The 26,942-nt window shown below is 41.9% G+C and overlaps 1 protein-coding gene and 1 long non-coding RNA gene across 5 annotated transcripts in view; one reads left to right on the top strand and one right to left on the bottom strand.

Moving 5' to 3' along the window:
* The window catches only part of LOC132418504 (uncharacterized), a 330,667-nt gene that overhangs the window by 185,389 nt on the left and 118,336 nt on the right, over window positions 1-26,942 (bottom strand). Inside the window, exon 2 of the long non-coding RNA XR_009518004.1 lies at window positions 18,152-18,225. This is a non-coding gene — a long non-coding RNA (uncharacterized lncRNA). The remainder of the gene's footprint in view (window positions 1-18,151; window positions 18,226-26,942) is intronic.
* Window positions 1-26,942, top strand: part of GRIA3 (glutamate ionotropic receptor AMPA type subunit 3) — a 288,864-nt gene that overhangs the window by 152,385 nt on the left and 109,537 nt on the right. For all 4 annotated transcript variants that reach the window (XM_060002406.2, XM_060002403.2, XM_060002404.1 and 1 more), the window contains exon 5: window positions 24,614-24,667. In XM_060002406.2, coding sequence (XP_059858389.1) covers window positions 24,614-24,667 — 54 coding nt within the window. The remainder of the gene's footprint in view (window positions 1-24,613; window positions 24,668-26,942) is intronic.

Raw genomic sequence — 26,942 nt, 5'->3', positions numbered from 1 at the left:
TTTTTTTTTTTGGCCTCACCATGCAGCATGTGGGATCTTAGTTCCCCCACCAGGGCCAGGGATTGAACCCGTGCACCCCACCCTCACCCCCGCGCCTGCAGTGGAAGCGCAGTGTCTTAACCGCTGGACCACCAGGGAAGTCCCCCCCTTCGGTCTTTACCATGTTTTTATTTTTTCCATAGATAATTCAAAGGTAAATCTCAGCATAGCCCCTGCTTGAATTATAGCATATGCAAACTTAATGGAGTCCAAACCAATATGTTTCAATGTGCTGTGCAGAAAAAATATAGAAAGTCTGATTTCCCCCAGAAATATTTCGAGCTAAAATCACCTCCTCATGGAAAGTAGTGCTTCTTAAGGACAGAATCCTGAAGCAGGTCAATCTCTTAAGTTCCTTTCATTGGACCTTGACTGTCACTTCAAAAACAGTCATTTTAAGAAACGAAACATCCAAGTTAGTAAGTCAAGTTTCTAAAGATAACAGTTTAAACAAGATGAACAATATTAGGGGCCCTTGTAAAGTATAAGGCTATAACACAAAGGACACACTGCTCACTCCAAAATATGCCTAGCCCTTTTGGTCACTTACAGCACTGTCGCCAATGGCTAGACGTCAGTCAAGTGAAATAAAAACGTTAGAGGCTTATGTCGTCTCCTTGCTTCACCCTCCACTCAGCACATACTGGCACTGTCCAGTTCCTCTCCCCTTTTTGCTCCCACTCTGTCTCAGCCCTTACTCTCAACGATCCTTGTGCAACATTGAGCTGACTTGCCAGTCCATATGACGGTTTGAGGGTATCATCTTCTCTTCTTGGAACGTTGTGTGGTATGGTTGAATAAACATAAACTTGGGAATCAAACAGACGTGACTTCAAATCCTAGCTCCCTCACCTCCCTGTTGCATGACATTGAGGAAAGTGACAATTTTTTGAGGCTCAATTTTCTCATCTTAAAAGACTATTCCACTACCTTCCCTTCATGGGATCCTCATGAATTGGGAGGCTCAAACAAGGTAGCATGGGGAGAGCACCTGGCACAGTGCTTGGCACCCAGTAGGCACTTAATAACTGGTAACCATAGCTATTTGCTCATGAGTGGTAGGTTTTTGTGCTTATGAAGATGAGTTATTTAGGGACTGCTGTTCAAGAACAGTGTCCTCATGGATCTTCCAAGATATCAGCTCAGTCTAAGGTCTTATCATGAGAACAAAGTCTAAGACTTGAGCTATGCTGAGTTCTCACTAATATGTTTAGCATGCTAGACAACCTGGTTTTTCTCCAGTGTAATAATGGGTAAGACACATTGATTGATAAGCCCAAGGACTATCTGAGAATTAACCAGATTTTTCAGCGTCACTTAAAATAATTAAAGACACTACAGCCTTGAGCTACATATGACAACTGGGTATTTTTAATAACAAGTATGTATTAAGTGCTTACAATGTTCCAGATACTATTTTAATCAATGTGGGCGGATACGGGCCCATTTCTATATCTCATGTGAGTTAATCCTCATATTAGCCCTAAAAGGCAGATGGGAATATTATCTCCATTTAACAGATGGAGGAATTGAGACTTAGAGGTCATACGGCTAATAATTGGTGGAGCTAGAGTTTGAACCCAGGGAAGCCGGCTCCAAATGCTGTTAATCACTAGACTCCTCAGCCCTGCATCTGACAGAGGCTTTCAATCGGAATGGATTCAGCAGAGGTGATAAGAGATAAGCGTCCTGATGAAACCTGGAGCAGCTGCTCTGTTTACAACAAGCATTGTTAGACAACAAGAATTTCACAGATGTTTTCTCCGCTTGACATATTCCATTAACACACGGAATTGAAAATGTGCCCCTTAAACCCACCCAGGTTCATTCACTTGTGGCTCGAAAACAATCTAACTGCAAGGGGCCCCACAGGAGTAGGAGTAAGTTGAGAGGGTGCTTTCTCAGATATGTACGTACACCTAGAATTTCCATCCGCCTGCGTTCATTCTCAGATAAAGAACCACAATCTTCATGATTTTACCAAAAACTGCCCTAGGGGTTGCACATTTCCTCCTTCCCTTACTAGGGAATAACTTGAAGGTAACTGGCAAAGTCCGGAAGGTACAACTCCCCTTCCCTCCATTAACTCCTGGAAAAGCAAGCCTAAAATAAGACTGGTTCTGGAAAAGCATAAATGCCCATAGGGTAAGTATTTGGGGCGGGTGCTCAGCTTTTCTGGGCCACTAGACTTGAGCACCCAGTATCACCCTTAAACCCAGGTGATAAGGACTACCGCCTCGAGCTCCACGCTTCAGAGGGCCCCTGATATCATAAACACTGGAACGCAAAGACTTTTTTTTCTTTTTGGTCTTCAGAGTTTTTGAAAGGTTAGTAGCTGGTTGAACGTCATGGGGAGAAAGGAAAAGGACACATAAGCCAAACTGGGCTCCCAGATCAGAGCAAAAAGGCACATGGGGTCAAGGGCAGGGGCAGTGAAGGAGAAAATGACAACTCATGCCACAGGAAACCAGAGAAAAATGGCTAATTTTGTTTAAAATTGGCCTCCCCAAATCCCTCTAAGTGAAGGGGTCTGGCAGATACGTTTTTCCAGATAACTGCACTCCCTCCCTGTATACTACTTGAATGAGAGTTTGGGCAGACACGTAGAATTGCTCGGCAACTCCAAGTCAGAAAAGTGAGCCGTTGGGATTGGGGAACTTACTGTCCTTGGCTTCTTGGAGAACTTGACAGGTCCACCCCATCCTGCTTTCAGGTAGATCCAGTGTCCACCCAGGAGTTCTGAGCCCTGGGCCCAGCTTCCACCCCACCCTGCCCTACCCTGCCCCAACAGGGTATATGAGCTAGAGAATCTCACGTGTGTGTCCTCAGGAAAATGAAACTCAAGAACTGAGAGACTGATTTCCCATAAGTGCCTAATTTACAGACCTCCAAGCCTTATCTCCCGACAACGAGCTTCCGCCAAGGATCTCCTACCGTCCTCAAGCCAGTGAACTTACTGCTTGTGCTCTGGTTGGACAAGTTCCCCTCTTGTGCTCCCCTCTTTGTTCTCCTTGCCCATAAATGCAGCCCACCCCAAACCCTCAACAGAGTCCTCTGTAGCTTGCTACAGTTTGTATTTCCTGAACTGCAGTTTCTCTACTATTTCCAAAGAAACTCAATTTCTCGTAGTTTGAGCTTACCTCAGTTTATCTCTTTAGTTAGGTTGACAGGTGGATACACAGACCAGGCCAAGGCATATCTTGCTTTTGGACTTTGTAACATTTAGGTGTGTGGTATGCAGTCCTCCATTTGTACTCTTGCTGTGGGCCCCCAAAATGTTAGGGGTGAGCCTGCTCCTGTCTCTCTCATGGCCTAAGAACATAAATGCCCCTGTCAAAATGTCCAATTTATTCCTGGAGAGTAGGTTTTTTCTGAATAGTCTCATTCAGTGTGAACGTAGCTCTTCCAATCACCTATCGTGATGTTTGCCTGGTGAGGCAGGGTTGAGGAGGGTGCTTCTGCACAGTAATGGAATCTCTGACTAGCTTAAATGCTAGGGAAAGTTAATCAAGTATCTGGTAGAACTGGGATAGCGAGTGAACCGGGAGATTTTTATCCTACTTCTCTCTCTCAGGGGTGGGTACAAGCTCCTCCAGAGAATCTTCCCGATGCTCTTGCATTTTTTGCTTTATTCCATAGATATTCCCTTTCACCCTACCCAAAGTCAAAAAAAGAAGATGGACATGGTTAGGGGACATGGTTAGGATAAATTAGAGGTCTGAAGGGGCAGCGACAGAGAAGTAAGTTACTCAGATTTCTCCTCCTCCTTTCTGTGCCCATCGCCACAACCCACCATATGTCTGGTCAGATCCTTTTCAACACTAGAGGTTGTCTAAGAAAGATTCTCTATACTTAGCATTCCAAAGTTCTTCTAGAGACCTGCTTTCAGAGGCATGGTTAGAAGCTGAGACTTAAACACTTTTCCACCACCACGTAGTAGTGGCTCTATACTTCACACTTAGGTCTGTGTGCTCCACGATAGTCACATTATATGGTGGGCTGCATACTAGATAGGAGACAGTACAGCTACACTGGAGACCCCCTGAACCAAAGCAGGACGCCATTTATTTACCAGCCTGTGTCTACAGGTGGACTGAAGGAGACGTCTTTCAGAATCTTCAAAAGACAAACACAGGTAGGGGATTTGGCAGGTGTTACTTACCTGGATTTCAAAGGGCAATCTGAGGCCATACCCGCATGACAGAGAAACAAGATGCCATACAGAGTAGGACCTCTTGGAGTGGATAAAATTGCCTAGCCACCTAAGAAATCACTGCATAATCACGAAAGAGGCAACTCACGAAAAAGAAGGAAGGCAAAGGTATCAGACCTCTAGAACAGGTATTATAATTTACAGGGAAAATTTCCCAGACAAGGGCCAGTCAACTGTTCTGAGATTAACATCACACAAGGGCTTATATTCAGAGTACTATACTGGGCACTATTAGGAGAAACAAAATTTCTCGTTCTTTCTTCCCTTTTTAAAATTTGTAACAGCCCCTAGCAAGGTGAATCAAGTTAGAGAACAACACCTCACCAAATGTAAAATAATATAATCAAGTCTAGGTACATACATGCTGTAGAATAAAAGGAATCAGAAAAGCCTGCAGCTTATTTTTGTACATGAGTAAACTAATCATGAAATCATAAAATGTGAGGTCAAAGGCTTTCTAAGACCTATGCCTCTCCATCTTCTTCTCCCAGGCACACGTTCAGGCCCATATGTAAAAAAAGAGATCCCATTCCTCTTTGCTTTCCCTGCTCCCCAGTCTCCTAATGGGCATGCTTCCAGACATAGACGAATACATAGCGAAGCATACCCACCGGCCTTCCTTCATCTCTTACTGTATGTTACTAGATGTACCATTTCCTTCCCCACCTCCAGCCATTCCAGGCTTCTCTCTATCAATTGGTTGCCTCATTCATCCCTTTCAGGGACCCTTTTTCTTACCTCACCGATCACGGTGTCCAGTGGTCTCTATTTCTTACCCTAATGACGTGGTGATTTAATCCTATTACTTAACATATCTCAGACTACCCTAATAAACATTCTGAAGCAAAAACGCACCGCAAAATTGCAGAACAGTGTCCCCAAAAAAGCAAAACCTATGGTTGGATTTCTTAAAGATGCTCACTGCAGATGTGGTTTCTCTGAAGTCCAGCCTACCATTCTCCAGACTCTAAGTGAGTAGGACCCTGTACTTGCAGTAAAAACCTTCAACATGTTAGGTGATTTTAACACTCACTGGCAGCCTTAAATAAACTTGTTCCCGAAAATGCAAAGATATTTATCCTAAGAGTTAGTAGCAGACGTCAGTATTCTATATTTAGAGATTTTAATCTCTGGCTTATTAAAAAGGACGGTCTGATTCTCTGGTCATACTTCACACTAGACTGGCTTCCTGAATATTTAGAAGCAAATCCCCTCTGGGAAAATAAAGAGAAAAAACTCATTCAAGATCCTTACTTTGAAACAGCAAGACTCTTGTTTATTTCAGATGCTAGACACTTTGGTCTCAAAAAGGAAATGCTCCTGTTCAACCAACAGTTCCCTCCCCTTCTCCCATTTTTAAAAACTGTAATACCTCATTATATGCTTGATTATTTCCTATGCGGTTTGGAGGTTTTACTTTAAAAAATAAATGCAAATTCAAATAAATTTTCATTAGGGAACCTCACGAGAGTCCTTGGGATGACTGGAAACATCCTGGATTTTTATAAAGCAGAGTACGGAAGTCTTGAGGCAGGAGACCTAGGTGCTAGCCCCAAGCTGTATGACTTCGAAAAGTCACCCTACCGCTCTGTGCCTCCATTTCCTAAACTGTAAAAATAACTGTGTTGAATATGATGGTCCCTTCCCATCCCAACAGGCTATGCTTCCCAGTGCTGTGAAAAACAAGGTAAGAAATTCAATTCAAGAACTACTGATTGAGTCCTGAGCCATTTTACCATACCCAGTGCTAGATATGGTGGGAGGGGGAGAGGACAGGTTTTCCATGCTACAGTAGTAGGGGTGATACGGCAACGCAATAATTCTGGAAGGCAGAGTATGATGAGTATCTAAAAATGTGTGACTCAGCTTTCCTGCTTTCTCAGATTTCCAGGCTAGTGACCATCACTGAATGTTTCTTTGCTGACTGAAAATCTTGCTTGGATGCCCTGTGCACGTAGAAAAGTAGAGTAGATTGCAGTAAAGATTTATTAAGTCAAAAGACCTTCTCTCCCACCCATTAACACCAACATTTTAGGACCAAGGCTGGTACCTTATTCTAAAATTATAAAAATATGAACCAATTCAAATGGAAAAATAAAATACAAATACCCTCCTTTGATTTGAGTTAATCTCATCACTTAGATCAAGTGGGACCTCAGATCCATTCTTTAAAAAAAATAGAAAGAAAGGAAACATTAACCATAGATAACTATTTTATCCCTCCACAGGCCATGAATATGTTTTCAATTGGCATGGGAGGAAAACACCCTGACACCTGTTCCTTTATATGGCTGGCACTGTGAGTGTCCCAGTTAAGCCTTTGCAGGCACCGAGAGGTTGACAAGGTCCTGTGGGTTAGAGTTACTGGCTTGTAAACATTAATGATTTTTTTAGAATCATCATCCAGCTTTATTAGGAAAATTTCCCAGATTAAGAGCAACAAAAATATAGCAATTAGAAGGTTCATCACACAGCTGCCTGATTACAGGAGTCTTGTCCTAGATTCTAACAGATGCTGTAACAAACGGTTTCATAAGGGCTGCAAGAACCACAGTTTACAACAGCAACACAAAAGCTACTTATCATTCAAGCTCACATTGCCACAGGACGCTTATATTTTAAATAATTGAGACCTCTAGACTCCCTTACAGAGAGACGCCAAGCCGATGCAAAATAAGTGTGGTAACAAAAAATAAAACAAAATGTGCACACTCGAGTTCTTTACTGCACTAACACGGAAGGGCAAAGGCCACTGACGGATCCATGCCAAGGTCTGAACTCTGATGAGACTGAGGGTGGGAAAGAGCCCTCGATCAGTTTGATGCCATTGTTACCAACCACCCATCTGGATCTTTTAGTCAAATCAATCCCACCCTTGTTGGAGCAACTTTCTTTCTGTCCAGATTTGACAGGGTCAGACTTGTCTCTGCCCAAAGGTTATAACAAATTGACAAGTGAGGGGCACAATTCAACGGGCCTGGGCCAGGGCTTGGGGAGACTGGTGGTAATTAACGTCATGTCACTAGAGGTAGAGCTAAAGTGGAAGGGATTAGTAGTCAGACACCACTGTTCTCTGTCCAACCTTTTGAAAAATATATATAACTACCAAGCAGCCTTCCAGATGTACACATACAGCCAACACCCTACTCTGAAAAAGAATAGCAATTGACAAATATCTTCTGAAGTCATCTAGCACTATAGGCCAAAGACCAGAAAGGCGGCTGAGTTCTATCTCAAGATCCCTGGGTGACCTTGCAACCGCCAAGTCACCTCTCGTCATCCTAGCCATAAAACAGAAAAAGCCTTCCCTGCCTTACCAGAATGACATTAAGATGAATCAGACAATTTCTCTAAGGTATTCGAAGATTCCCTGGAGAGAATCCCTGGCAAGTCCACAAATATCAAGCATTATAATTAGAGTCACTGCACCTCATTTCTTAAGGAGGAGAAAATGAACAAAGAAAGGACCGTGTGGTCACCGAGCCTGAAAACTCAGAGCATTTAAGCTCCTTCTGTAATCTGAGGGGGGTCTCAAGAGAGGGAGACTGACGTGGTGGAGTAAGAGAAGAGTTTGGTGGTTAGGACATGCTCCCCAGATATTTGGAGTCTTCATACTGTCTTTGACGGTGTGCTGTTACTTTTCTATGATCTTCTTAAAGGTTTGGATTTGGGAGTGCTACCAAGAGGGTGGCAAGTGCTTTGATTATGGTTTTGTGGGCCAGACAGGACTGTCCTACCGTAGTGGGGTTAACTGGTCATAAACAAGAGTGCTGTATTCAAACTTCTGTGCTTTCACTTAAATTGTTTCCATGCTTTTCATTGTCCCAACAGTGGAAATTTTGGCTCTAGCTGTAACTGGATCATTATTGAGGACAGGGGCAGGAAGGGTGCAGTCTCTTTCAGAGCTCAGCATTGGCAGAAAGTGTGCCCACCCATCTTAAGAATGGGGACATAGAAAAGGGAAAAGTGGGTGAACTGATTTGAAACAATGCTATCTAAAAGACACACACACACACACACACACACACACACATATATACTTGCAGAGGTAAATAAGAGCGCAGAACCAAATGGAGTGAAATCTCAGTAATACTCGGTCTTAGATTAAGAAATGAGGATCCAGGGACCCTGAAGCAATGGACAGTCTAAGAAGATACTATAGAAAGCTTCTTAATGGCGATTCTTAAGTGCCTTTCCATCATTACTATCTCTTCAGCAGCTCTGAGAGCCCTTTTCACTTCCCTTGACCTATTTCAAACTACTGCCTGTGCTTCACTTGAGAACCTCCTACTCAATAAATTGCTTCTCCTCCCTCTTCCCTGGCCAATATCAAATCAATTGCTGCTTGACAGACCGCTTGGTTGCCATTTTCTCAAAGGCACAGCGGAAAGAAACACATCTTATTTGTACATACATTAACTTAATTTCAGTCTCACCCACTCAAGCACAGCCACAATCCTTCAAACTTTGACCCTAGCCCATTTGCTACTTGGTGTCCATGGCAACCACCACCAGCTGCTCAGAGAGAGTTGCAAGGAGTGGCGGGAAAGCGCATCTCCCAACAGAGCCATTAACTCTCCTACATTAGTTCCCTTGATAACAGGTAGCAGAAGACCCATCCCTGAATCCTCAGGCATTTGCTTTCATTAGGGAGGGGTAATGTTGTTCATTCTCCTCCCCAGAAGAGTTAGGGGCTGCTTCTCACACCCAACCTGTTGAAGCTAAAACACCAATTATGAAATGTTGAAACTAAGTAGGAGGGCACTTTTTGCCCGAGACAACTTCCCAGTAGTAGTCTTCCCCAGTGATTCGGTACACTGCAGCCTCCACCACAACATCTTGCTTGCTGAATTACAGGCAGTGACCTCAACACCCCAAAAAACAATACACGTGAAATCCTAGCCACTTCCTTTTATGGTCCCTACCACTCAGCGACCTACAACTCATTCTCTTCACTTTCTTAACTCATGTCAAGAATGCATGCATGATAATCTCACCATCAAACTCTATTTTTAAAGAAAAAGAGCAATGTTAATAATGGTCCAGGTACTGGAGGATTTAGGAGCCAAGAGAAAATGGTACGGTTTCTCCACATATAGAGAAAGCTGCTCAGTCTTCAAACTGTTTTCATGAGTTCCATATTACTGGCTTTGCTCAGAGAGCTCAGCTGAAGAGTTGTCAGATGGAGATGAATTTCCCTTTACCATACTCCAGAGGAAGATGGGGATGGTTTCGTTTGCAATCTCACTGCAGCAGAACTCAACACATCTAACAAAGACTTTTTTTGCATAAAGAGGACTAGTACAGACTCGATTCTTTGTGGAAACTGGAAAGGACCCGCTACTCAAATGTCCTCTTCATAGAATCTACATAAATAAGAATAATATTTGAAGTGGCAGAAACAAGTGAATGGTTTTATCTTCTCAACTGCATGAAAAAAGGAAACAGAAGGCTCTTATGCACAATCCTTTCCAGTAGAACTGCTGAAATGTAAAGAGACTGTTTTAAGCTGTCCTTGAAAGTAAGACATTCCTATCCATGCTGTCTGTGTCTGTTGTCCTGGATAAGAGCTAGTAATAAGTTTAAAGAAAAAGTGAAAAACAAATAAGACATTGTTGCAGCCCTCAAGGAGCTCGTGGGTTAGTAGGGAAGCAGGAAGTAAACAGATGATCAGGTCTAAGGGCAATGACAGAGGGGAACACAGATCCTAATGGGAACGCACAAGAAACATGCCTGACTCGGAGACCAGGGAGGCTTTCTCCTGATGATTTGTTGAACTGAGTCTTCAGGGGCCAGTAGTTCACCTGGTTTGGTGGAAGGGGGTGGAAATTTATATTTGCATAGGTATGACAAGCTCACTTGTCAGAGTGAATGCTAATAAGCAGTGCCAATTAGGAAACTGAGAATAACTCAGACGTCATAAAGCAGAATGGTTGAAACCTGATACCAGTAAGAAGATAAGCTGGGCTTCCCTCGTGGCGCAGTGGCTGAGAGTCCGCCTGCCGGGTTCGTGCCCCGGTCCAGGAACATCCCACATGCCGCGGAGCGGCTGGGCCCGTGAGCCATGGCCGCTGAGCCTGCGCGTCCGGAGCCTGTGCTCCGCAACGGGAGAGGCCACAACAGTGAGAGGCCCGCGTACCGCAAAAAAAAAAAAAAAAGAAGATAGGCTATATTGACCAGAACACGACTCTACCTTTCATCATGACTTTTGATCCTCAAGAAACAGAATTTTTTCCACTAGGAAATACAGTAACTTGATATCTGAAACGAGAAGGTTCTGCTTAGCAATTAAACTATCCCATCATTTTACAATGAAGAAACTGAGGTGCCGAGAGAGGGACTAATACATAGTGGCCATACAAGTAGTGAGTGAAAAAACACAGATTCGAACCCAGATCTGATTCCAATGTCCATCTTCCTTGTGCCACACCACCCAAGACTATGCCAATACAGGGACCAAATAGATATCTACATATGGGTTCCCCTGAAAAGGCCACCTGCCTTCTCACCCCCATCCCACTTCCCACCCAACTGCCTGGAATTAGTGTTTAGGTTAAGAGTCTGGTAAGAAAACATACTAAACCAGAAAGATAACATTTGAAGTTAATATAAATTCTCATCCTTTTTCCTTGTATTTGGAGTCGTCTTCTTTCTCATCATCCACAAACACTGACTGAACACCTGCCTACAGGGCACCGTGTTGAATGATGTACACACTAATGAGTTTAAACTGGGGCCCTACCCTCGAGGACTTACTGGGATGGCCGGACACATGCCTAGTTTGGGTAAATACTTAGTAGTCTGAGGGAAGGATGAGAGGTAGAAACAATATAGGAATTCACAGGAGGGAGTGATCACCAGACAACCAAACTAAAATATAGGCTTCATGAGGGCAGGGTGCTTTGTGTTTTGTTCACTGCCATATCCCCAGCACCTAAAACAGTTTGGAACCTAGTAAGTGGTCAATAAATATCTGTTGAATTAAATAAATAGCTTCTTGACATTTTCCAGGGGGAGAAAAGTCCGGACGTTTATCACTTGGAGAATAATTCCCAGTCCTGTGTGCGCTGCATATTGGCGGCTTTTACTCATGGTGCACCACATAAACTCCCCAGGGAGACCTGTAGAAACGACTGCTCAGCCTATGGCTTAAACCTTTGCAAAAGCCTTGCCAATCTGTGCCTTCTGCAGCTCCCATGGATGGGTGTTTCCCAGCGATGAAGGGTAATGTGGAACCAGGGTTTTTTGTTTGTTTATTTGTTCATTATGACCTCAAACTCTTTTCAGCAAAAGGCACAGCCCTTTGATAGCAATGCAATTCTGGGAGACATGACTCCATTATTTGCTTGGCTCATCTAACAAGGCAGAACACAGATTCTGACTTCAAAGCAAGCTCCTTTAACGAGTTTTGGTTAGGCTTAAATGATAAACAGTTGCGATTACTGTCAGTAGGTATAGGTTGTAAATCTCTGTCTTAGATGCTTACATTCCATTAAGGGGGACTCAAGCGGGCTTCACAATACGATTCCCTTTAAAAAGTGGAATCCAGAAAGAAAAGTAGCTTCAAAAGCAGTTATTTGTGCATCCCCAAATGGTCAAGTTCTTGGTCTTCCAAGGCTTTGTACTGGGTTATGATTTTGTCGCTTATTTATCTTTATCATTGTACAAATTCTTATTACCTTTGGCTTCCAGAGCTTGGGAAGATATGTGTAATTGGAATGTATCAGAACAGTGAAGGGAAACCAAGCATTCACATAAAAAAATAAGAGAAGATAAAGCCATCCTGCCCTCACTGTGACTTACACTAACCTCGTGGTACCACAGTGCTGTAGCAGCATGTAATTTCAAGTCAAAGATTTATATTAACATGAATGGAGAAGGATCCGATTTTGTAATAAAAAAGAAATGCTAAGTGTGTGTGCTCTCTGACTTCTCCCAAAAGCACACAAAGCTGAAATCATTTTCAGCTCTGCGGGCACACCTCCTAAGAAATGAGAACATCGCGTACCACCACACAGATACGGTGCTGAACATACTGCCTGCTGGGATCCTTTCACCTCTCAAGGGGTGCAGTTCAGAAGGTACTCGGTTTATGGCAGAGTAGAAGGAAAAAATAAAAAGAGAAACACACCTCGAGTAGCATTATACTCTAAAATCAAAAGTCTCTGATTATGAAACTTGCCTGGATTAAAGCAAGAATAAATACAGCCTTGTAGAGCTTTATATATTTTTTTTCAAAGCAGTTTTGCAAAGTATCTCCTTCCATCCTCTGAGATTGGTAGGGTTAATAGTGTTTTCTCCATTACATAGATGAGAAACAGACATAAGAAGGTTAAATAGCTTGCCTGAGATCACATCATTAAGAGAGCTGAATTCTAGTTCTTGTTTCCAAAACAGCTACACACATTTTACGTCTAGAAGGATGCATTTGGAAAGCAGCAATGGAAGTCTTGCTATACCATAGTAACTATGCCCTAACCCAGTCAGCTCCCCTGCTTTTGAAAGATATGGCAAATAACATCTACTTGGGGCTTGGGCATTTCTCTTTCCCCCTTCCTCACTCTGTTTCCTGAAGGAACAATTAAGATCCATCTGGGACTAATTATAGCAATTCTCGAATTTGAACTTGCAGCCATTACCCAATTGAGGTCACTTATTTTAAATTAACTTGCCTGGTCAGAACACAGTTTGGTTATCTTCAGAGCCCAGTGCAGAGAGGCACCAGCTCATTCAGACTTTTAATTAACTAGCTAAATAACCTGCACTGTGACAAACTGCCTATGATTTGATGGAGTCATTCATTTGCATTAAGACAAGGATCAAAATGCATTGTCAGAGCTTCAGGGACTGAGTCTTAGAAACCTTCACACAGTCTCTTGTTCAAGGCTGTGAGCCTCTTCCCTTTGGTTCCCTCTAATTATTTTTCCTGTGCTTTTGTTCTGATTATCCAACATTTATCACAAGTGCAGCTTGTGATTAAACAATGACAACTCATGTCATATGCTGATAGGGAATCGAAAATGGGAGTCATAATCATATGAACCAAGCCCAAGGCTTTGAGAAATACTTAGGGGAAACCAAAAGGGAATTTCCCAGGATGCTCCACAATAAAGGAGAATTTCTGAACATTGAGGCTATAACTGCTCCGTACTTAGGTAATAATACATAATAAATGTAGGTACTCAGTCTTTATTGAATCCATGGTGGGAGCTGATCATTCCACAGAAACAATGATAGTTCTTATGATTCGTAACTATCATTATAGCCGCTAACACTTAGTGACTGGGCTTGGAGTCAGACACATATGATTTTGACTCCAGGCTCCATCATGTTCTGCCTGTAAGGCCTCAGGCAAGTTGCCCAACTTCTCTGTGCTTCAATTTCCTAACATGGAAGATGAAATTAATTGTAGTGCCTAACTTGCAGGGTTGTGTAAGGATTTGATGAAATAAAGCATGTACAAAAATCACTTTACACAGTGCCTTGTACACAGTAAGTGCTCAATAAATGTTAGCTTATGTTTGTCTCTGTCCCACCACCAGGCCTTTGTCCAGGGCATCTTCCCACCTGGGCTCCTCCTTCCCTTCTCTCTGCCAAAAACAGTTCCCCTGCATCATTCAAAATCTAGTCTAAAAGACATCTTCCTCTCCAGGGCGGAAGCCTTCCTTGCATCTGAGCTTGTTCAATGCCCATCCCCGCAGTACATTTTTCTAGATTTTATATTATTTTAAATGGCACCTTCAGTCTACTGCCTCATAAGCAATGTGGACTTTTCTTCGGGGTGTACTGAAGCCTTCCGTGTTAGAAACATTTATTAAGCACCACCTTGGCGCCATACACTGGGGCTGTGTGCTGTGGGGAAAAAGATGAGTAAAGAGAGAGAGGGGTGGAAGAAAGGGAAGGAATATTGGTTGAATCCCCTAATATCATGGGCATTCTGTTGGGAATTCTGCATTTCTGCATCTAGGCCTTACAATAACCTTAAGAAATAGCTGCCATTATGATCCCTACTTTATAGATGTGGAAAGTGAGCATCAGCGAGGGAAAATGACTTGTCCAAGGTCACTCAGCTACAAAGAGGAAGAACTAGGTCAGTTCTAGGTCGGTCTGACTCCAGAGGCCACTCCCACCACCATCATGTTTTACTACCCACCTCATTTTTTTTTTATCAATTGCAGTGACGCATATCAAAGCAATATGTAAACGATAAAGTACAATATATGTGACATAAAGCCACTGCAGTTATAGCAGATGCTGTTGGTGCCCTACCCATGTTTGGCACTAGCCGTTTCCATACATGCCTATGGCATCCTATTGTAAACACATGCGATTCTCCACTTGAAGACTTTCTCTCAGCCTGAGAGTCAGACAAGTCAGAAGTGTTGGGGAGGAATTAATCCTCCTGACAGAAGCTACCAGCCAGTGGTGAATGGGAATTGAAAGACTCAGACCTCAGCTTCCTGGCCCTTCAGGTGGGCGTGCGGCACGCCACTCCCAGAGGGCTCAGACCCACCCTGCTTATTCATGCACCTGTGCTGGTTTCTTTCCCTTTGCTGTCCCATGTCCTCATTCCCCTGCCAGCACATCCTGGAATCAACCCCCAATTAAACCACTGACCCTCAAATCTCTGTCTCAGGGTTTACCGAGAAATTCCTCCTTTGGCACCTTTCCCAGGAGTCTGGGTGGGTGTTCTCAGGCTGCCCCCTGCCTGCCCACGGCTTCCCATGGGAGGTCCCCAAGGGAGCACCCCCGTAAGCTCAATATCTCCCTTCCTACCTGTTTTCATGAGAATCCATCATTGACAGTCCTGCTGTTAGCTTTTCAAAGTGCATTTATTATCATATGGAAAGGCAGTTCTTTGAGTTCAGTGGCAGCAGAATCATCTGAGTGTTAACATGCAGCCTCCGTGGCCCTCACCTAGACTTTGTGAATCAGAACCTCTAGAGAGGGGTGCCCAGGTGCTTGCATCTTCACAGATTCTCCAGCTGACCCACACAGCATCCACTCTGAGAAACACTGTCCTAAGACATTCCCGAGGCTGAGCCACCAGGAATGTGAATGGTGTTCCTTAGTGTTCTCTCTACAGCCAAGGCCTCTGCGGATTCAAGTGAGAAAGCCTGGAATAGCTATGCCTCCTTGCTCCTGAAATGAAGCGTAGATGAGCCAAGTCCAGTTGTTACTGTCAGAGTGGGGCGGCCCGAGACTCCTGAGCAATGGCGTATAATGCAGAGGAGAGATCCACCTTCCTGACCCTGCCGAATTTCTGCTCTCACGCCTCTCGCCACCCGGCCCCAGCCCCTGTTCTCTCCTGTGGTAGAAACACTGTGATGACTACACATGAAAAATTAGGTTATGGCCTGTGCTCCTTTGCCTCTGGGCAGAACAATCCCCTACCTCCCCACACACATCTTCGGAGCAACGGTTTCTGTGTGGTTTGAATTCATGGTTTTGATCAATGATGCAGGCAGGAGAGGAAGGGGCGGTGGAGGGTAGCGATGTGAGTTACTTTGTTGTTGGTTAACCCCCAGTTCAGCTTATCCGCCTGAACTCCAACTGCAAACCTCAGCTCCTTTCCTGTGCCTCCAACCCAGTGCTATCCTAACCAGTGTCCTCAATACCCCTCTGCAACAAGCTCTGATACCTCTCCAAATCCCTCACCCCATAGTGGCAGGAAACTATTTCTCTACATTTTAAGAGTGAGGACATAAAATCAGGGAAGGCTTCATGGAAGAGGCTGCATATAAGCTGGGCCTTGAAGGATAGATGTGATTGCCACAGGGGAGGATAGAGGGAGGGAGTATTGCAATAGGAATAAGGCAGGGAAAACCTAACTAATATAGGTAGGATAAGCATCGGGCACTGCGTTAAGAGCTTTAGATACATTATTTCATTTATTCCTCACTGCAAGTCTGTAAAGTAGGTGCTAATGATAGACCCATTTGACAAATGAGGACATTGAAACAGAGAGTTTAAGTTAACTGTCCAAAGTCACACAGCTATAAAAGGGCAAAGTAGGGACCCAAACCCAGGCAGTCTAGCCTATACTCTTGACCACCCTACTTCGCTGCCTCTCAACTACTATATTCCCTGTTTTACAGATGGAAAACTGACACTGAGAGTTTAAGTAACTTGCCTAAGGTTACGTAGCTTGTAATTGGCAAAGCTGGGATGCATTGGCCTTAGCGGATCGCCTTTTATTTACTGTATAACCATTGATACCCCTTCTAACTTAGTTTTTCCAGTGAATCATTTCAGTCACAATTTCTTATAGAGCCAGCCCTGGCTTACCATCACAACAAATGCCTATAGTTGGTCCAAATAAAAATCTTCCCTCTAGTGTGTAAGCACTGTGAAACAACAAGGCTCTCCTGAAATCAAGAGAAATAGCCCTCTGAAATACATCTCTCTTTGTTTTCAAAATAGCGTTCTCTTTAAGTCACCTGTTTGTCAGGCTCCCACTTATAAAAACCACAGGGAAAAAATTCTTTAGGTCTTTAGTTGGAGACAAAGTACTTTCTATCTCTAACAGGTTATGAGTTAACCATTCTCTCCTCAGTCTGCTGTACATATTTCTGTTCTCACACTTCTGCTGGGTTATAGTTGTCTGTGAACTTGGCAGTCTTTCCTACCCTAATGGTGAGACCCTCCAGGCTAGGGACCAGGTTTTGGTGACCTCTGTCTCCCCTGTGTCTGGCCCCAGGATTGGTACAGAGCAGGCATTCAACAAATGTTCACTGAAAGAAGAAACGAATGGAATGTGGTTAAGAGAAACAACGCTTCCATCCACTAGGGACTTCAGTCTATATTCCTTCTGAATCCAGTGGTATGCAGGTAAACTGGCTCTCAAGGTGAGGGGAAAAGCCCTGATTTGTAGTGTTGGCTGATTTCTGTGGTGTAAATACTTCCACCATGGCTGACTTCAAGCTACCAATAGTTTATCGTGTCAGTGTGATCACAAAGGTGGATGAGCTATCAGATGAAGAAGAGAATGGAAATTCAAATAGCCAGAGTGAAAGACCAGCCCAAACATTTGTGAATTAGGAGAATTCTGTGTTTTACCTCCCAGGAACTAAGCCTCTATCATTTGTCATCCATTTGCAAGTTGAGATAAACTTAAATGACATGGCTCCCAGAAGAGAGAGAAACCTGCCAAGTAAGCAACTATCCTGAAAACCAAAGGCCCGAGAAACACACTGCGTTTCTGAGAGATATTTACTTTTACTTGAAAATAAAAACACATTCACTTGCTTCCTTCAGCCAACAGAAAATTTCACAGATTAGGGTATCAAATGTTGGAAGCATCGCACGGACAGAAAGTGCATTCACAGAGGCAAAATCAGGGAGTTCTAAGGAGAACATCTCATTCGACACATCCCCACACCATGTTTGTTCCTCTCCCTTCCTGACTTGAAGGCCTCAACATCCTGGGCTGAACCTGGGTCGCTAAAACTCTACCCAACCGTCCATGGTTCAGTTTTGCACACAGTAACGGAGCTAGTAAGTAACTGGCAGCATTTGAATCCAGAACCATCTGACTTCAATGTTCATGGCTCTTTCTAGTACATCACCTTTAATAAATACCTATTTGTTCTAAGCTTTAAGGGTGATTCAGATCACATCTATAAAGAGTTTTAGACTCTTACAAGTTTAGTTCTATAAGGTGTCATTTCAGGTGAGATACTAGAGTTGCTGATCCTGATAAATATCTAAAGATGGAAAACTGTGACTCCTGGGCCAATGAAGAAGTCCCGCGTTATCCCACCCATCCTCTAGTGGCTGTGGCTGGAAAAGACACATGTTGGAGTGACTGCTCAGCCTCATGCCAGATGTTGCCTTTCCTTTTTTTCTTTTTTAAATACAAATAATGAGTCTAGTGGCACTGCCAAGCCTTCTACTTACCACTCATACAGTCCTTCAAGTAGATCTTGAAATTCAGGATTATAGTGCTTTGGGCCCAAACAATTTTGTAAGATCTACAGAGAAAAGAAAAAAGATACAACTTGATATTTAGAATAAGGTTGTAAATATTAAAACAAAAGTTGCTATAAGTGTGAACATAAAATAGGTGACAGTAAATTTCATAAAAGTATGCATAAAGAACACTGTTATTTTAAATGTATTGTTTAAAATAAATTATCGCTGATTTGGGGGGATAGCCAATGCAAAATGCAGAGACTACAAAAGTCATACATACGGCTACGTTGAAGAGAAACTAATATGCTTTTTGCTCTATTATTCTAGGTTGAATACTAGTTAAAATCACCCCTACCTCACCTCCCGGAGAAAACATCTAGAGTTATTTCCAAATAAAAATAGGGTGCTGTGAAAGGCCTTCTAGATGAGATACTCCAAGAAAAGACACAGTGTTTGGAAATGCATCACATTACAGGAAGTTAGCTGATGGAAAGGTCCAGATGTTTTAAGTATTTATTATTGGCCCTATGACCAAGGACTCTAGCTGATCAAAGCTGCTGGGCTTCCTAGGTGGGGCAGTACATGGAAATTGCCTTAGGAAAGGCTTTGTAAGCTTCCACATTTGTCATTTGCATGCAGTCCCAGGCATTATCTGCTACCTCCCAGACTGCCCATCATTTTGCTCCCTTATAAGACTCGTGAACCTTTGAAAGTAGATGGGGATACTCTTTTAAGATTTGAACCATAAGGCAAATTAACCGTATTTTATCTGGACAGGAAGACATGATCTTTATTCTCTTCCCTAAAGACACGACTGCGTTCAGGCAATATTACCCACCACTCCTGATGGTACACCAGAGGATTTTCAGTGACATCTGGATGAATAGATTCTATTTTCACACAGTTGTATTTATTTTCTTGTATGTAGTTTCATGGATATTATTGCTTTGGACACCGCTACCTTTAAGTAAATGAGTAGCTATAAAGATAAATATTAAGAAAATAATAGTATTGTGGTATGTGGATAGATCACAGATTGTTAAGGAAGTTTGTAAGGAAATGAAATTCGAGAAATGATGTTTAAGGGCTAATACAATGAGGTGTTCCCACCAAGATCAACATGCATTGAAATGGTCCCTTATTCGTACGAGCAGGAATAATCTGTTGCTCCTTTAACTTACTTGTGGCCATTTACTGCCTCTTATTTGTATGTTCTCTTTGCCTCTCCCACTGTTTACATCTTCCGCATACTCCATTCGTCTTAGTGAATGCCATATTGAAGTCTGGGAAGTGAAACTTCCCAAAGACATGTTCTTTGGTGAAATCCTTGTCCTCTAATCTTCACATCCTAGCATTTTAGTTGACAATTTTAGATTTGATAAAATAGATTTTATTTTCTATTCAGTTGCCTTCTCTCTGCATAAGCTTCCCCTGAAGACAGTATACACAGTGATGAGATTTCTCAGTTATACTCCCGTTTTCCTTCTTTATGAAAAGCTTCAACCTTTCGTTTTCCATCTGTGCCACCCCCACTACTGGGCTGGCTTTGGGTGATTGTCTCTTCTCGGCCTCACTCATCCAGCACATTTATTCAAGTGAGATGACCGCAATATGAAGCACTGTCATTCGGTTGGAGAGCGTGTGTGTGCAGATTGAGATTATTAGAAAAATAATTCTAAAGGAATGGACTTCTGATATATTTTTCCTAAGACCAAAGCAATTTAGTAGCTCGGGGTTTTCACTCAAGAAAATGAACGGCTTTTATCATATCTGATGGAAGACTTCTTTTGGGAAGTCTGGCATATTCTGAGGCTGATTTCTGTAGCTTACCACCACTTAACTCCCAACACAGCTGAAATCAGATAGGTTGCCGTAGGACAGCAGTATCTTTTTGTAGCTGAGGAAGTAGAAAAGGGAAGGGGGGGGCGCTGAAGAAATGTCTTCTCTTTGAACACACACCAAAAAATGTGGTCTAATAGCTTTTTCTTAAAGAGAAAATACCTATAAACAGGTAAATCTGGTGAATTAAAACCAGAAACCTCCCTCATTTCTCCCCCCAGCCCACCACATGTTCTCAGGGTACCTAAATCAAAGAGAAACAGATTAAGGTGAACGGCAAGGAATGTTCTGTACTCAAAGCAAGATCAATCATTATACATAGATCCTTTTTTGGCACCGATGTAGAAAATCCAAACATGGAGATACTTAGGTCTGCAAATAACCTAATCTGCATACCAGATGGATCTAAGGGAAAAAACATAGACACTTTTCCACACACATATTTTTTTTAAATATGAGCATAGAAAAACAGATGCTTTTGCCCCCAAAGGGTCTGTGGGCCTCTCTCGAGTAGTCTCATGGAGGAATTTAACTTCAGATTTCTAAAATTACGAAAATGTCTAGATTAAGCATTAAATTGGAAGAGAAAGGGCCTCTGGAAAACCAGCTGAACATCTTCTGAATTATTTTTAACTGCTCAGTGATACCCAGCCCCCAATTTCACAGAGAAGTGGATGGAGGAGTCAGTAAAGGGAGGTCTCCCCCAAATGGGTAGACTATGATTCCCTGACCTTCAACAAATAATTTAATGCTCTGCCACCTGCATGGTTCAGTGAATGAATCTGCTGTTTAAGTTTCAGTGAATGAGGATTGTGGCATTATTTCTTTACGCCCTATTTGTGGGCGTAAAACTAAATCTCCTTAAAACAATGAATTTTGTCTACATTTCACACATATTCCCTTATTGCCTTTATCATATCTACCATCGTATCAAGCTATCCATCTTCTCCAACAAGTCTGACAAAGGCACAGTGAACACACAACATGGATCTGGGAGCTTGATATTTCCTCCTTAAATTTCACACAGTAGACGGTAAAACGGCTTTTATACTTGAAGTTCTGAAACTAGTTCAGAAAGAGCGATTATAATTACTGTAAAAGCAAAGTTGAATATTCTCTTGGTTACCAAAGTCATTAAAGAACTGAGGGTACAATTTATGCCTTGTTCATCTGTAACAGATGGAAAGAAAAAAGATTTAAGACTAACTGAACAAGAAGCGCTCCCATTAACTTGTTCCTTTGTGCACCGTGTTACGCACAAGCCTCCCAGCCCACCCCTACTCTGATAAGCCCTGCACCAAAAATTCAAAGAAAGGAAAGATCAGGAGCAAAACATGACACTTTTGGCAGTGAGGCCTCACTTAGCTCACATCAGTAGAATCATTGCTGCCCTACGTGAGTAACATTTCAAGATAATTGAGATGTACTCTCTTAAGTATCGGGAATTTGAGCATTTATGATGGAAACCTTCCCTCGGATGTATTATAATTTCCCTAGGTTTTTCAGCAGAAATTACTGAACGCAATAAGCCATACCCTGATGACTCAGGCACTCAGGATGAACATCCATGATTACACTGTGCCGTAGTACAGTGCTGTCTGCTTTTGGGGGGGACTCCTCCTTCCCCTTTAAGTCAGTTTGTCACTTCCTCTGCTGCTAATGTGCCTCTGTCTAATATCACCACCCCCCTCCATACACACCCCTTCTAATGTGTAGCTTTTCACTTACTGTGAACTAGAAAACCAAAATTGGTAAGAACTGTATGTTAAATAAGAGTTAAGAAGGCACTGAAAGTGAGGATGAGGAAATAACTACGGCTTTTAACACAACAGCTTTGTGACACCCAGAGGCTCCTCCCTTTAGATAACTTTCCCACCTCTTCCAGTTTAAACTAAATTTTGAAAGGGTAGTGCTGTGAGAGAGCTACCTTCAAATAAGTGAGTTTGCTTTGCACAGACCATCTGGGCATGGATTAAAGGGGATATTCTAATAGCTCCAAGTTTTTCTGAACCTGAAAAACACTATCTTAGTGAATGACCTCTCTCCACGGTTATTTAACCCCACGCAATTACATAACGCACATCCCAAACACTTCTGTAGATGTTATTCAGTTTAATTCTGACAACAGTGCTGAGATAGGAAAGGCCAGGCTCATGGTCCCAGATTACAGGTAAGGAAATGGAGGCTGGAGAAAGTTGAGTGATTTGCCCACAATCAAACTGAGTATGTGACAAGGCTGGGCTCCTGGGTTCTCTTTCGGGGGTCGTCTAACACTTATGTTTTCTGTGGCTCCCTGTTGCCTTTCTTATGCTCAGAAGAACACTAAACCCTGCCTCTGGTGAGACAGACTTACTCTGTTTCCTTTGGGCTTGCTTCTTTATTTCTCTCCAAGCTCTGCCAGATGTCCTTAGGAATCATGCTCATTTTTCTAACAGAACTCAAAACCCTCTGATTATATTATGTTGAAGGTTCTCAGGGAATTAAAAATTCAACAAATGTATGGTCCCAACTTGCCATCAAAGTTAACAAACATCACCAGGAAGGATGTTTCTCACAAGCGGACACTGAAGAATACATCCCAGCAGATACCTAACAGCTCATTTTGTGTCACAGTGGTGTGAGAAATCACCTCCTCAAGACATTCATTAACCTTTCATTTCCTCCGTAAATAATCAGTCAGATACGTGGCTCATATTTTAAATTAATCAAAAATAGCGCTCGCTCGCTCGCGCTCTCTCTCTCTCTCTCTCTCTCTTTCTCTCTCTCGCAGTACTTAAAATGAACTGAAATAAGCATGATATTTAAATATGTGGTTCCACACCTCTGGGCCAGCTTAAACCTCATCTCCTCCCGGGAGCCTTCCCTATCCATCCCAGCAGGCCTTAGACATCTCTTCTTCCTCTTCTCCGAGAACCTAGAGTAATTCTTGATATTTGACATTTAGCACATATTAAGAAACCATGTAATGTACTGCCAAGAGCGTGGGTTCTAGAGGTACACAGACCTAGGTTCTAATTCCAGCTTTAGCATTTCTTAGCTGTGTGGCCTTGGGTAAATTACTTAAATTCTCTTTGGTTGAGATACCTCATCTGTAAAATGAAACTTATGATACTTAATCTGTTTGATTGTTCTAGGGATTAAATACAGCACCTAGCGCAGTGCCTGGCATATACTAGGAACTCAGTTAAGGGCAATTGTTTTTAATATTATCATTATGACCTTTTATATATAGTTCTGGTTTGATATGTGTACATTGTTTTCTCAAACTGTTTTTAGACCCTTGACAGCTGTGTCCATAGAGGAATATATGATGAAGTTTAATGGCCCCTTACTTGCACAGGTTCTCTCTGAGGTCTTATTCCAAATACTGTATTCATAATTTTGTATTATTTTGCTTAAAGAAGGCTCTTAAAGTGATAATAGCTTCAGGCCTGCACAAAACCTGGTTGTGCCTCTGGTTGTGTCTTTAACCTCTATCATATCCCCCTCCTCACTCCCACTCCTGCATACAGTCAGTACTGTACAGTCAGTACTCAAAACAATGACATTTTATAAAATCTTCAATTAACCAGAATTTTTGCTGTGCTTAACTATAAGGAAATAAGCTTATGTCAGGTATTCTGTGAAAACCTTTCAGCTGCCAACCAATATATTTAGTTGGAAAATATTCAATCCACTTACATATTTTGAGATAATAAAAATGCGCTTTGTAAACTGTAAAGCTTAGTATTAATACAGTGCTACTCATGAAAATTATGAGAAGAGTGATGACCCTAAAGCAGGGTTTCTCAATCTCGGCACTACTGACACTCTTGGCTGGATAGTTCTTTGCTGTGGGGACTGCCCTGTGCATTATAGGACATTTAGCAGCATCTCTGGCCTCTACTCACTAGATACCAGTCACCCCTCCTAGATGGGACAATCAAGATGTCTCCAGGCATTGCCAAATAACCCCTAGGGGAAAAATCCCTTCCCCCACTACCTTAAGGCACATTCAGCACCAAAAGATGTACAGATGTTCACAAGTCTTTCATATTAAGGTAAGAAAAGGAAGGCAAGCATTTTAGAAAAGTTTTTTTTTTCTCAACTGCTTCTGCTAGAAAAGTTTTCAATAAGCAAAAGGAACCTTGATTAACCTGAAAAATCACATTAACCCCATTCCTTGAGTGTTCTATTCCCTAAGCATTCCAGATAAAGAAAGAAAAATGTACCATACATTCTATTTTCTAATTTGTATGCAAAGTTCAGCCCATTTTCCAGCTCAACAGCTGAGTACAGAAATCCAGTTCATGGGTGAGGGATCATCAGTTTCATCACTTTTGCCATCTATTTTAAGTGATAATGATGCCACCGACCTGGAAGTTTAGAGAGCTTTCTTCCCTTGCTGTTGACATTTTTAACTTTCGTATTAGCAATTCTCCCTGTATCCTATGCCTGAAAGTAAAATGCAACAAAAAGAAATCTGGCCCAACTAACTATGATTTACTATATATAAATGACCTAACACTTTGTCGATTATTTAAAAGTAATTTGCTCTAGCCATCCCAATGACTGTGCAATTGAAAATGTCCTTGAATAAGCAATATTTCTTATTTTTTATTTCTGCAGGTTGTGATCCTGGGGAAGCATTCAAGGGGTTACCACTACATGCTTGCTAACCTGGTAAGAACAAGCAGAGCTTAAGTTTCCAGGGCATTATATTCTATTTAGTTTGTGTCACCTGTAATTATCCCTAAAAGAAATACAAGAAGAACCTAATGTGTTCTCCAGACACTTCGAGAAATGGGTCAGTAAATACTAAAACCTGAATGCAATAGCCTTGTTTTCAATTATGCTGTGTCTGTTTTAGCTGTGAAGCTTATATCCTCTCCTCGTTGAAAAACTAATAATTTGATATGATTCTTCACTGATTATTCTTAGATTTAACTTGGAGTTGAAACGTCAACCATTTTAATCAGGTTTCAAATGTAAAACAAAGGACAGGGGACACAAGAAACCGACTCTTTCCCCAATTAATCCAAGTGTATGTGCACATTAGTATTGGATTTGTCTTTCTAGAAACAGGCCACTACCAAATCTTTTCAAACCAGATGTGAGCAGTAGGTTTGAACACAGAACAATTGAGTAGTCCTGTCAAAGTGTATAGCCACCTTTCTACGTATACCAAAACACAACTTGAATGTTCAACTTCAAACTCCCCATGCCTTTAAAATTTGTGACATTCTAGAAATTACTTTTTACTACGGTTGGTTTATAGGTCTTCTTTCTCTAAAAGGACAATTGGTTTAGGAATTAACAAAGTGGCTTCTAAATCCGTAATATATGTTTGGCAGAGGTTCTGAGTAATACTATCTCCCTGTAATGAAAGAGGAATGGTAAATTACCACTATGATACTAAGAAGCTATTAAATTATTACATGACATGAGTTCTAGCCCCAACTTTATTTCATTAGCACAAGAGAATCAGAATCATTATAGAGCTCTTAAACCAAAAGAATAGCAACAAAGGTGAAAGATTATCATAATTATATTCTTAGATTTCTTAAATCAAAGAAAAAATCTTATTTTAATAATGAATATTTTTAAATGAGAAAGGAAATGTTACTTAAACCTCCTTAAGAAGTGTGTGCACTCAAACACTTTATAAGATGAAGATTAGAGCTACTGCTTTGAAATGTTGTGTGCATCTTGTCCAATAAATTACTCAAAGTGGAGCGCTTCAGTCCATTGTAGGGACACATGAATCGACTCTTTTAGAAGAAATCTTGATTCTTAATTTACATCTGAGTACATCCAATTTGTTTTTAGACAACTGATAGGTAAAGGATGTTTGTTGACTCGCTGGGGGTTAGGCCAGGCTTTGGCAGGAAACATGGAGGTTATAGCAAGGTATCTGAGGCAGGTATTGATGGGTTTTTACCATTTCTTTCTCACCCAAAAGTATTTTGTTCTCCTTCCTTCCTTCCTCTCTTCCTTCCTTCTTCCCTCTCCCTTCCTCTTCTCCTCTGCCTAGGGTTCACTCAGCACTGATGGTACATGAGACAACTTTAGGCAGTGCACACACGAACTTTTTTTTATTACAATGGTAAATGTATTTATTTAATATGTACTAGAAAAACATAAAACTAGCATATCAAAACCCAAATTTTATGGATGTTATTACTTCATACAGGGCTAGAGATTTAACAACAAATGAAATAATTGTTTATGTCAAATGTGTCAAGTAAACAATAGCATGTTGCTATAAACAGATACAGCAAAATCTGTTTGGGGTATATGCAGTTGTGGTGCTACATGGATGACTGAAGTTTGGGAAAGAGCATTGAACTAGGGGTCAGAGACTTTGGGTTGTCCTACTGACTTTGCTACTCACTAGCTATGGGATGTTGGATAAGTCACCTCACCTTTGAGGACCTCAGTTTCCATACTGTAAAACTCAGATGGGAGTGGGGAGTTCATTGATGTATTGGTTGGATCCTTTAGAAGCAGATGCTGAGATATAAATAGAAGTGCAAGACATTTATTGGGAGTAATGCCTGTGAAAAATAAAAGGGAGAGGGACACAAGTAGCAAGGGAGCCCTTCAGACCACAATTCAGGTCTGATATCAGCGAAGGAGGGGAAAAGGAAGGAAGTTTGAGGGATAGTTAGGGAGTTTGGGATTGACACGTACACACTGCTATATTTAAAATGTTTAACCAAGAAGGACCTACTGTACAGCATAGGGAACTCTGCTCAATATTTATGTAACAACCTAAATGGGAAAAGAATAGATACATGTATGTATATAACTGAATCACTTTGCTGTACACCTGAAACTAACACAACGTTGTTAATCAACTATGCTCCAATATAAAATTAAAAGTTAAAAAAAAAGATCTTCAGACCATGGGCTAGCACACCTGGGAGCTACAGTGCAACAACTCCACGTGGAGGAG

This window comes from Delphinus delphis, chromosome X (assembly GCF_949987515.2).
Source record: "Delphinus delphis chromosome X, mDelDel1.2, whole genome shotgun sequence".
NCBI classification, from domain to species: domain Eukaryota; kingdom Metazoa; phylum Chordata; class Mammalia; order Artiodactyla; family Delphinidae; genus Delphinus; species Delphinus delphis.
The sequence above is the reverse complement of the archived record's forward strand: the minus strand, read 5'-3'. Positions and strand labels throughout refer to the sequence as shown.